The sequence below is a fragment of the Lates calcarifer genome, linkage group LG2 (genome assembly GCF_001640805.2).
Source record: "Lates calcarifer isolate ASB-BC8 linkage group LG2, TLL_Latcal_v3, whole genome shotgun sequence".
NCBI classification, from domain to species: Eukaryota; Metazoa; Chordata; class Actinopteri; family Centropomidae; genus Lates; species Lates calcarifer.
Window position 1 is genome coordinate 23,265,731 of NC_066834.1, and position 12,882 is coordinate 23,278,612.

At 44.2% G+C, this 12,882-nt stretch overlaps 1 protein-coding gene across 2 annotated transcripts in view; it reads left to right on the forward strand.

Moving 5' to 3' along the window:
* Positions 1-12,882, forward strand: part of cd276 (CD276 molecule) — a 63,886-nt gene that overhangs the window by 8,739 nt on the left and 42,265 nt on the right. The window contains exons 1-3 of one of the 2 annotated variants that reach the window (XM_018666864.2): positions 6,252-6,441; positions 8,841-9,191; positions 11,406-11,702. In XM_018666864.2, the coding sequence (XP_018522380.1) occupies positions 6,267-6,441; positions 8,841-9,191; positions 11,406-11,702 (823 nt within the window). In that variant the 5' untranslated portion in view covers positions 6,252-6,266. Of the gene's footprint in view, positions 1-6,251; positions 6,442-8,840; positions 9,192-11,405; positions 11,703-12,882 lie in introns of those variants that run through there. The other variant, XM_018666865.2, reaches the window with a different exon arrangement.

Below are 12,882 nucleotides of genomic sequence, written 5' to 3' on the forward strand. Positions count from 1 at the left end.
TGTGGCTTCACCCTCTGACCCCACTGGTTAGTTATAATAGCTTATGTTTCATTTTATAACACCAATTATAACTTATTGTGGTTATAAATGTCAGCAAAATGCATAAAACATCAATGTATATGTACAGTAATGAGTGAGCCACAGCAGTGGCTGAGTACAGTAACATCCTTGGCTCACTCCAGCGCGGTATACAGCAGTGTCAGCCAGTGGCAGAGCTAACAGGAGGCTGTCTAGCTAATTGCTTGTTGTTGTCATACTCTCTGTTCAGTTAGCACAGCCACTAGGCTGCCAGAGCTCGCCGTGTGCAGCTCTTAGCAACCAAACAATGAAAGAGAATCGTATTCATGCAAATCCAGAAATGGAAAGCTGACCTGCTTTCACCGTCAGTGATGGGGGCTGTAAGGTAATTCAAATTAATTAGCATAATTGGATAGATTGCATCTAGCGTAGTAGTCGGCAGGCACACATTATGGCCGGGCCCCGGAGCGTGAAAATAGCCTGCTCATGCCTGCATCTCTGGTGTACTTTTTAAAGGTCTGCTAACTATGAATGCCCTCTTCCTGTCCTCCTTTTCTCTTCACAGCAATTGATTCTGCAGTGAGGGGACACTTAAGCCTGTGCAGAAATTCAATTTAGGGTTATTACCCCATATCAGTGATGTTCTTGCTAATTTGATTGCGTCCAGTGAAGTATCCTTTTAAAAACAATCGAGGACAGGCTCAACAAAGATTGGTTTCGCCGCAATGCATACATAATGACCAGTCTCCATTGGCTTGCTTCTGTCTCACCGTTTCCCAGCTCTTCTTTTCTCACAGAGCGCTCATTGAAACGGAGTGCATTACCCAACAAGCACCTCATGATTATTTCAACAAGTCCTAAAAAGGCTGCCTTGTGGGATCATTAAAAAATTGATATGGGTAATATGCACAGATAGCAGTTCTGGAGGGGAAGAGGGGCCCGGAAGCCATGTGTGGGTCTGCTGTGTGTCTAGTGGGCTGTGATGAATGGGTTGAACGGATGCTGATCTATGCTTGGAAAGCATCACAGCTACTGAGTTGCTGAGGAAGCAACACCATGCAGCTGACACAGAGAGACACCCATCTTCAGGGTGCTGCCTCTGTGACGTGGCAGCAGTGATGTCGGGTGCGGTGGCTCTGTCATCCAGACAACGCACAGCTGGTGGCAAACCAACCCTTGCTTGACCTCGCATCACACCGGTGTTTGAGACTATGAATCAGCAAAGGATATGAACCTGTGAAAGAGCTGAAAACTTCATTTCATTTGGCAGCAGTTGTAAAACACCTGTCTCATCAGAGGGATCAGGAAAATCCCTCTGTGCCTCTTTGTCTTCCTCATCAACTCTTTCTGGCTCCTGGCCATAGTGTATGTAGATCTCAATGTAGCCCGCTGTTACTAGAAATTAGCTGCTTTCAAATCAGATCTGGCCCCGTGACCCTCCTGCTACCTTGAGGTGCTCCCGTTGTCTGCCTGTCCCCACTCCTCTCTTTTCTGCCCCCAGCCTCCTGCTCATCAAAGGCTCTCTGTCTCTCAGGCTCGTAAGCCAGAGGCTTGGCCTTATCTGCTCACTGTTCTTCAGCCAGCACTATTATCTGACTGCCGGAGCCCATTAACAGGTTATTGACGGGATATGAGATGGCATACATCTCCAAAGGAAGCAAGACTGAGGAAGCAGAGATGAGAGAGCAGAGAGGAAAAAAGAGAGATGGGGGCAAAAAAAAGGAAAATAGCATACTAGTGACTCCCATCTTGATTTATGACATTGCTGAAAATAAGCAAGTCAGAGTCCTTGTCTTCCCGATCTGCCATCATCTGTATCTCTTCCTGAGTGAGGACACTCACGCTCCATGATGAGTTCCTGGAGCAAAAATGGGAAAGGAAGAGATTATGTTCACAGCATAATGTTGAAAGTGACCCCTTTACACTGTGGAAGGCTTTAAGTCACACTTAATCTCATCCATATTGTGCCTCACTTCTCACTGAGAAGCCATTTGAAAACCCCTGCTCAAGACAAAGGCTCTTTTCAGATTGCTAATTTCCAACCAAATCATGCTTACCATGCACACACTCCCATCGCTCCCTTAATGTTTTCCAGATGCTTTTTTTTTTTTTTTTTTTCCCGAATGGGAGCATTGTGGACATCCACATCTGCTCCTGGCAGCATGAAATCAAAAGGTAGCTTTCCCTTCAGACTTCAACAGGGATTGGTTATATCATAAGAATAATCGGTATGAAAGGGCTCACAGATTCTTTGAGTGGAATTCTTTGATGTACAGGTGGTGCAAAATTGTCCAGAATGAAAATGTGTTGAGCTGCAGTCACACTTATGAACAGTAGGGGGCAGTGTTGTAAAAGCCTATTTCTCCTGCTTGTCCTCTTGGACTGAAACCTACTGTCACTGCGGTCTGTTAGTATTGCACCTGTTTACTTTTCTGTGTCAATATTGCCTCTGCAATTTGTCCTCCAGTGCTGGTGCTTGGCTTTCCTTATGTATGAAATCATATTAACATTTCCTCCTGTGTCATATGTTGCAGCAGGGCTTCAGAGATACCATTTAAACATGTATACTCACTGTGTTTAACAAGTGGCCCCACTGGTAGTGTAAATAGCTCTACTTAGTCACTGAACAGTCGCCAATGAAAGACTGTGAGGGTGCTAATCTTTGTGTGGTTGAATGGTATTGAACTGAGTCAAGTTGGAGTGAAGTTGTGTTGTTAAATGAGTATTGAATTGCATGTTAAAGTGTGTGTTGTGCATGCTTGTGGTCATTGACGGAACATATGAACTGAATCTGGGGTCAGTGAAATGTGAGAATAATCTTTGTAGAAAGCTGTAGAAATTAGTACTTTGAACAACAAAGTCAGCCCTCCTGTGGTGTGTATGTTTTTGTGTGTCAGAGACAGTACAGGGGCCACGGACACCTGTGTGCTAGCGCTGTGTACATGTGTGTGTTTGTGTATGTGCGACCGCTGTTGCTGGTCATGCTGATGGGAACCTCTCTGCTCTGGAGCAGCTTTGTAACAGCGTCTCCATTGTAGTGTCAGCGTACCTCGTGTCCAATTCCTCAGACAGAGTGTTGCTGTGGAGCTGTCAGCAGTCATACAGGTGTGGAATATCAATGTGTTCTCTGGCCTTTGGGTGTCTGTTCCTGTATGAAATTGTGTGTGTGTGTGTGTGTGTGTGTGTGTGTGTGTTGGGTGGTATGAATATGTGTATAGGACTGGATATTATTTGGATTTTATTAATCCCAGTATCATTGAAACTGCTTATTGATACCAATATTTAACGATACTGTGATACTTATACCTTACAATGCAATGGAAGAGATAGTGATCCATTTTAATGCAAGTCTACTCATGACTTGTTCCCGCTTTTACACAACAGATCTTGTGCAACACCAGTCCTTTCTTCTTGTTAAGTCAATAAATGTCAGGACTAATTAAATAATAATTTCTGGCATGTTCAGTTGTTGGGAGTATTTTTTCCCAGGAGGGATAAGCTGATTGAATTTTTGCAATGATCAACAGTTTGATACAGCTCACTACCACTGGTGCATGCCGCGGCTCAAGCTGAGCTTGTGTCTATGGATATAAATTAAGGATGATCAAAAGAGTGATTACAGCCCTTGAGAAAGACACAGCTTTGCTATTTCACACTTTTTCTCAAGTTCACACTACTAAATTGGTTTGAGTATCAAACCCTCTCTTCTTTGTAGATGCAAAATGCAAAAAGTTAGATTTAATTTCAGAGTCACTATAAGTCACTATAAAAACTCTTGTACTTCGTCTCATCTGTATACTCAGTATGTTCCAAACAGTCATATTTTCACCAGAACCCTGCTAATGTTCAATTTCCATCTCCTAGCAAGTTGTATTCCATGACAATAGATAAAGATAGATAGATAGATAGGTGATATAAATAATAGCTGCTCCCTTGCTCATCACATTTTAACTGTTATTGATCTATGTGTCTATTGGGACTGCTACTGTGCTTATGGTACACAATAAAAAATGATGAAAATATGTGATAGGTGTTTCACTTTTGACCTGTCAGCAAACAGGACCTAATTTGGCTCTGCTTCTCGATAACCATCTCTGACTCTGTGCACTTGTGTTTGTCTGAAGGTGTGTTGCACATACCTATGTCAGCCATTTGGTTCGTTTTTTGAGCTGCAGGATAACACAATAAAAAAAACTGTAAAATTAATACATAGGACGAAACTTTCTGCACAGGCTGCTGGGGCATACACTTTGCTGTATGCAGTGTACATTTGTGAGTAAGGGGCAGGAGGAAAGTGAGAGAGGGACAAGTTTCCAGTTAACACTCCACATTTGGCTTTTCTTTTGACTTTTTATTTACAATATTGCAAATTGCAGCTGCATCAGCAGCATTTGGTTTGTTACTTACACGCAATATCAGAGCCCTGGTAAATGGAATTAAGCCATTATTCATGGTATTATACCTGTTGTTTTCTTGCTGTGATGTTAATATGTATGCCTTATGACCTGTCACTGTTTAAGTGTACTTGTATAAGGTGCACTGATTTCTCCTCTTTCTGAAATATACCTAGCAGTATATTGTAATGTTGTGATGCTGCAGAGTGCATATTCTTCATATGATAATATACTGAAGTAAATATTCAGTCCCAAAAAATAGATTATATTTGTTTTTTAAAGGAGCTATATGTATGTTTTTTGCTATTGCTACATAGCTGATGTTAGCATTAACAACTGTTTACTTACTGGTCTAGAAAAAAAACAGCAAGTTCAGCATCAGACTTCATTCCTTTACTCGCCAAGAGCTGTCTCTAGTGGTGGAAAGCAACACCAATGTTGATTCTTGTTTTACTTCTATTTGTGTCACTTCTTTTCTTCTACTGAAGTCAGCATGCTAAACAGCTGGCCCCGGTCCAGCCAGCCTGTCTCATTACTTTCCGATAGTGACTGTAGCGTCCAGTCTGCCATACTAAAACCTCTTATATTGTAAATGCAACAATGGCTGAAGCTCTTGGCAAGCAACAATCACCGGCACCTGCTCCTGGCAAGAAACCAAATTCGGAAAAAACAGAAAAAACATACACATAGTCCCTTTAAAGAGGGAAAAAGGAATCTACCAGGGAAGAGCATATGTTTTCCTTTTGAAAATGAATTTTTTTCCTCTCCAAGAGCACCAGTAGTTGTAGAGGTGATCCTGTTCGTGTTCTTATTCTAAATTAGAGTTTGCTTACTTGTGAAACCAACACAAGTATGATTTGTTTCATTTTATGTGCACATCACAATCAGGTGCGAGCTAGGCTGACTGGTGAGGGCTTATAATTCCAGTCCACTTACCTGATTTTGTGCACCTACTGTATGTGTAAGTGCATGTGGATATACACTCACCTATCTGTCTGCCAGGGGGATGTGAGATGTATCACTGGATTTTATTTACCAACAGCCTCATACATCACCCTGCATGCACCCTCCCTATAAATGCTGTGATCCTCCTATTTGCTGTCTGCTTGCATCCTACGCTGTCTCAGCCTCTATGTGCACCTCATGTGCCTAGCTAGCATAAGTTCAAAAAACACTAGATAGAAGCAAATCCAACAGCACCAATGCTCTGCGTACCTGAGGAAGGCAGGACGAAGGGAGGTGTTGATAGTGACAAGGTGGTGGGTAGTCTTGAAAGAACACTGGAGAGCAGTATGAAGATCACTTGCAGCCTTTTCTAGCCAGCCCTGTGCCTCACTGCTAAGCGGGGGCCCTGTTGCCAGCGCTCGCAAAGACTGTAATGAGTTTATTTCATGTCGGCTGTGAAAGTGCCCGTCTCTGTCTCGCAGGCACTCAAACAGAGCTGAGGCCCATAAACACAAAGTGCAGTGTGTAAATCCCTGCAGCCTGACGTCTTCCAGCCTGCCCTCTATGGCTTCTGAGCACCTCTTTATCGAGGGGGAGAAGGGAGAGGCCGGTGAGATCCCCACTTACCCTTCTGAGAGGGCACCACGGGCCGGACTACAAGGCGCGCCCCAGCCCTCTCACCAAAGACCACTTATGTTCTAATCTTTAACCTCTACTACTTCCGCGTGTTTCTTTGGAGAATGCATGTGTTTTCATGTCGAGAGCAGACCTGAGGAGAGACGATCAAATGGTTAGCCACTGTACAAAGAACACGCTGTTTGTTGTAAGCAGCACCAGATCAAAAACAGCCAAGTGTGCAGTGATTTGCTTCGGCTCGTGGAATTTCACCTCTGACGAATAGGACATCAGATGTTCGTTTTCCATGACGTCAGCCGGCCTAGCTTTCCTTCCTCTCCTGCCCAGTCCCCTCCCCTTGATGCAAATGCAAAATGCTCCTGTTGTGTACTCTCTCCAAGAGCGGGTCAGTGTCTCCACATAAGGTCCCTGCAGAGAGCTGCATCTTTCCTTGGCCTCGGAACAACTGGTAGGTCACCGGTTAAAGAAGCAGCAAGTGAAAGATGTAGCGTAAGGCGGAGATGTAGAAGGAAAAAGGGGAGTTTCTATCTCTGTCTCCTCTCTGACATGGCTTTGGTCCGTGTTAAGGGATTAGTGTGTGAGGCTCCACCACAGCCTCCTCCTTGGCTTGTTTCCCGATATTATCTTTTTAAGTGTGAGCTCGACGCCGGCCTGTCTTTCTCTCTCCTCCGTTTCGCTCCTTTCCCATCCCCCTTCCTGTATGAACTCAGTGGTGTGAGTCATCCCAGGCTGCTTGGGGAGTGATTTAATTGCTCTCTCTCCTCCTCCTTCAAACATGCACATCTCGGAGAGGGCTGTCACTGACCCTCCACTCGTACAAAAAACAGCGACCAGCGACCTATTCATTACCGCAAAGGTTGGGCCACCTCCAAAAACAGCCAAAATACATGCTCCAGAAAATTTGCTCAGTTATCCCTATTGACGGTGGCACGGTGCCGCCTCCCTTTGCCATGCTTTGCCCTGATAACTCGTCTGTATTGTTTGCCATGCTGTTGCCCCTGCTGGGTGAATGTGGGCAGAATATGGGGTGATAGAAAACCCCCACAGCAACAGCAGAGCGTTTGTAATCACAGTAAAGGGGGGAAAAAAACTCTGTTTTCACCATGGGGGTCAGAGAATTGTTGTGTGACTAGCACTTGGTTGGTATAAAGACTTTGATTTGCTCCAGGTCAGAATTTGTACTGCCAAACCATGACCCCATGACACATGAATAGTGGACTGCAATAGCAAAACAGTTTTGTTTTCCTGTTTCTATTTCCATTTGACATAATATTGTAGGAGGAAAACATTTTATGTCATTATTTATCTATTTTTTTTTCTTATTTTAAGTGCCCTGTACTTGTTTGTATCATTTAATCATTATATCAAAAAAAAAACAAAAAACAAAAAACAAAAAACTAAGGCTAAGCAACAGCCCCAGGTTAAGAACCACACAGAGTGTAGTGCATTGGCAGCAAATGTGCATTTTTCTGTCCCATTGCTCTGCACTTGCAAGCTTAGGCAGTAGGTGGCACTGTTCCTACAGTTGAGCAGGTCAGTGGTGGTGTGATGTGGAGAAGGCTACATTGCTGGGATTGGCTGAATGTGATTGAAAATAGGTCTGCCTCGGCTTAGCAATACCTATCCATATATGAACCCTCTCAGATGAAATACTTGTTTGTTGTTAATAGGGGAAGTGATTATTGCACCTCTGCAGCAGTCAGATCTCCTTCATGGCAAAGTTATTCAACATTGATGTTAGCCGTGTGATAGACAGAGCTCAAAAAGAAGTGAGGCAGCTAAAATGCTGCTGTGATTATAACAATTAGAGAGGCTGAGCATAAAGTAGGAGTGTGTTGCTCCAGGGGCTGAGTGGCTTTTTTTTTCTTCCCCTGTGATGCTGATGAGTGTCTCAGAGTTGTATAACAGCAGACAGGGATCAATGGAGAATGCTGACTCTTGAGAATACTATGGATGTACTCTGGACTGCCTGAGATGGCTACTAATCCAGAATGATTATGCAGTGTACTCTTTGCTCTTGGCCTAGTCTAGACAAACAATAGCCTACGCACAGACACACACATGCACACATGCATACGCACAGGTGCACTGAAAAATCTGCAGCTTTTGAGTAGAGGCATCACTTTTCATCCCCACAAAAACACACACTCAAGAGTTTTGCTGCAGTTATTCCCCCACCACCAGATTTTTTTTCTTCTTTTTTTTAGATTTAACTAACGATTTAACTAAAGCTGTACAGATGTTGTTGCTTCCATCATGGAGTTTCAGTGCACTGAGCCATCGCCAGGAGGCAAAGCCTATAGGAACACAAACAAAGTCCTAATGCTTACCTCCAGATCCTTCCTCTTCTTCCCCCTCGCCTTCATCCCGTCTCACCTGCTGCCTGCTACCATGCTGCACAAACATAGTGGATGTTTCTGAAGCAGTAACAGCATATATTTCTAAATGCTGCATTGATTTTTTTTTTCAAAGACATTCAAATTTGAGTAGGTGTCAGTCTGCCACATTTGAACACAGCACACTGAATTAATGCTGCGATTCAGTGAATACTGTATGTTTATACGAAACCTGGGCCAAATAGTATCTACTAATCCTGTTTATTGTCTATTTTAGACTTCCGCGGTGACAAATAGGTTACGTTTGATAGAAAAGATTGACACAGCAAAGGTTTCTGTGTCTAGATGATTGCAGGAAAGATGTACTTCATATATTTTTCTGTGGTTGGCAGTCCACCTGACAGCCTCTAACATATAGCAAAACACCACTCTAAGCAGATAAAAACACAATTACTTTTCAGTTCAAGAGTGTTTTCTGTTTATCACTCATGTCTCACCTGCTTTCTTGTAGCTGCGATGGAAGTGCAAGTCCCGGACCAGCCAGTGGTGGCACTGCACGGTAGAGACGCCGTACTCAACTGCTCCTTCAGCCACGCCAGCTCCTTCAACCTGTCTGATCTAAGCGTCTTCTGGCAGCTGACAGACACCAAACGCAGTGTGCACGGGTACTGGGAGGGACACGACCAGCTGGCGGACCAGGCCGAGAGCTTCGCCAACCGCACCAGTCTGTTCCCCGCCCAGCTGGGCCTGGGCAACGCTTCGCTCCTGCTGAGCAGGGTGGTGGTGGCTGATGAAGGCAGCTACACCTGCTTCGTGAGGGTGCAAGACTACGGCAGTGCCGCTTTGCTGCTGCAGGTGGCCGGTGAGTCACGCCGTGACGCCTGTGACACGCATAGAAACAAACAGATGAACATGCACATGGACTGTTACGACTAGTGGCACGCAGAAAATAGACAGACGCACACACAAAAAACACAGTATTGTTTCCAGTTAAATGAACAAAAAAACAATATTTTCATAATCGGTGATTCAAGCAAAAATGTCAAGAAAAAGGCTCACAATTTCCCACACCTCTGTATGTGCTTTTCCCCTCCATCAAATCTTTCAAAAAAAAAAAAAAAAAGAAATTCTGACACTGTATAGATGTAATCATCAATTGAATAGTAATAAATGGGAGATTAATTGCTTAATTACAGTCCTAAATGTATGTATTTCCTTTCATGTTAAAGGACTATTCAAGCAATTAAGTTTTACGCTGTCATTAAGCTGGAGGATTAGCAGGAGGTCAATTTGAAAGAACAAATGGTCAAAGTTTAAACAGCAGGGAGGTTGAGGCATCCTGACTCTATTATGGGTCAAGCTCCAAAAATCCTGAACCCTACATTACCCACAATCCAGTGTAACCACATCTTTTGTCAGACTTTTCCTGCCCAATAAATGCCCACATGTTCCAAACTCCATGCCCCTACTATTTTCGCAGGCTGAATATTTCTCTTAATGAGTGAATTGATCTTCATGTGTAAAGCGTAATGTCCCTTTAACTCTCTCCCACTGGTTTTATCATGAGAATCATGAGTGCAAGATAATTATCATATTAAATTTTCCAGTAACGTAACAAATGAAAAATAAATGCTGTCTGAAGGATTCATTCAGTACAGTACATTCCTATGTGATGACAAGATAATGAATAAATGCTGTTTCATCAGCTAGTGTTTGCACAGTAGCGTCACTTTACACTATGAATTGATTGTGCTGAAAGTGATTTGACCCCAGTGCTTACACACGCAAATGCACTAATAGTATGCAATAAAATGTATTGTACATTTACTAATGTAGACTGTGATTTAGGATCATTTCTTCTAAAAGACATAAACAGGTGATAAGCAGTTTGCTCGGGGGCGCTGAGCAGTTTTGGTCAATAAGCGCTGATTGTGGTCTCTGTCATGGTCAATATCTGCTGACTTTGATTATTAGCTGTTGTTACGGTCAATCAGCCATCACTAACATCTTCTCTGCTGTGTGACTACATCGTCCACCTTCACAGCTGAGAGCCTTTTATTTATTTATAATGATACTGTGTGCCTTTCCTTCCTTCTCACATTTCTATATCTGCTGTGAGATTGTTTCTGTATTCTCTGAGGATGGATGTGCATTAGGCGGTGTTAATGAATAACATTTTTTCCTCCTGGCCTGGGAGAAGGAAAACAATGTCTCCAACAGTGACAAATTGTCTCCATTTTATGCATTAGATTTTTAGATGTTCTATTTTTAGCAGGCATTTACAGTTAACATTGTAGACTTCCTTCATGCTGTGCCGGAAGAAAATGAAAGGGGCCCTCGATGGAAATCTGCCTGTCAAATGGGCAACTGGGGAAGTCAGTGTGCACCATCACACTTAATCTATCTTTGTATTGAGAGTCCACTTTTCAAAAAGCAGCTCAGACAAACTTATTTCATCTCACCCTCAGCTCCACCCCATTGTTTGCTGTGCAGTGATTGGCTCTGGGAATACAGCAGCCTCTTTCTCCGCCACCTCTGTACTTGTATTCTAACTCTGGGGATTGGAGAAGCATGATGTCAGCCTCGGCTGACGACTCACCCCTCACCTCCACCCCTCTACGTTCTTTTCCACGCCATAGGCTGAGTCGTCCCAAATCTCTGAGCTTGCCAGTTTTTCTCCCAGGCCCGCCCACCTCCACCTCCCGGCTGGCACCGTATTTCCTTTCTGGGAGTGGCTCAGCGCTTTGGCTCTCTAGAGAGAGCGGCGTTAGAGTGTAGGGATGCAGCATCAGGATGTGCCACAGATGCTGTCTTGTATCTGTGGGATCGTAAGCACTGTGTTATGCTAAGCTCCCTAAATATAATTAAGAATTTAATGGGAATCATGTCAAACAGTTCCCAGGGTGACTCTCGCTGCAGAGAATCTAACTAAATTCAGTATGTATCTCCTGTTCCCCTGTCCTCTCCCCTTCTTCACCCGCTCCTACCTCTTCTTCTCCTCCCCTCCCCTCCTGAAACCTATTTTCAAACCTCACCTCCTTCTCCTAATTCTGCGCTCACCTCCCCTTTTTCTCAGCCCCCTACTCCAAGCCTGTGGTGACTTTGAACCCTGAATCCAACTTGCGGCCGGGTGATGAGGTGGCGCTGACTTGTGTGGCCTACGGTGGTTTTCCAGAGGCTGGCGTGATATGGCAGGATGGGGGCGGGCGCAACCTGACGGACAATATCACCACTTCAGTGGTGGCCAATGAGGAGGGGCTGTTCACCATGACCAGCGTGCTGACAGTGGTGCTGGAGCCCAATAGTACCTACAGCTGCCGACTGATCAACCCGCTGCTGGGCGAGGAGGGCTACGCCTTTGTCACAATCACAGGTGGGTGTGGGTCCACATCTCCATTTATAAATAGCTTCTAGGTCGTTCAGTCAATGTTGTCTCCTCTATTCTAGTGCAAGGTAAACAAGCTAATGTTCACTGGCTCCCTGCAGTGTTTAAATGTTACCAGCACAGACTAATCTTGTTTTCAGTCATGCATACACAGAGTTTCTCATTAAAGTTTTGCATGCTTTCATGAATCAATCTGTCATTTGAATTTTATGCTGTAGAGATTCAAATTTCGTCCCTGTCTTTCCAAGTCTCTTTGTTTCCTGCTTAGAGGAACAGTTCGGCGCCAAAGAAATGAATGAGAAATAATGAAATGTCCAATTATGGTCCAATAAGCATAACCCATCAGTTCTCGTGCATCGTTAAATGAGATCAGTGGGTGATTATTTCCCTGAGGATAGTCAAATAGCTATTCATCACACATTTCAAAAGGCAATACAGTAATAAAAGACTGTGCAAGATGGAGCAATTGGTCTCCTAGTGGCTGTCTGCAGGAAATGTTTGCTAACCAAGATGTAGATTGATATGTTTGCCTTTCTCTGATTGTTTGATGTAATCTTGAGCTGGTACTGTCACACAGTACCGATGCAATAGGTCTAATGGTGCCCATGTCCCCCCGGCCCTGCTGGTGTACTCGTATGTGTTAAGTGCAAGGAGAGTGCCTTGTAAGGTGGGCCAAGGCTGGGTCTCTAATGGGAGCAGCACTGTGTGAAATGGCTCATAAATAAGTAAAGGTGGTCCGAGCCTGCTCTCTGGGTTGGAGCTGTTGCTGGAGCCGGGGCTGTTGAGGCGGAGGTCGAGGCAGAGGTCAGGGAGTGCTGCTCCACTGGGCTGGGAAATGACTGTGCTGTCTGGAAACAGGATGGCCGATTGGCAGGGCAGCCTCGCTGGACGGGCCGAGGGAGGGTGGCCTTTCTAACGGTTTGGTCGGCCACTCTCAAAACAGCACAGATAACCGGTCAGAGGGACCATTGGGGGAGTGGAAAGGTATTAAACACATGGTGAGAATGAAATACGACTGTGAGGTAACAGTTAAAATAGTCTGTGGCTGCTATTACCCTTCTCCCTTAGCTGGATTGATACACTATTTTAGGTTTGGTTGAAACAGATATGATTGTTTTATTACCTTTCATGTCAGTTTTTTCGTCTCCTCTATTTCCCCTCTACAAAT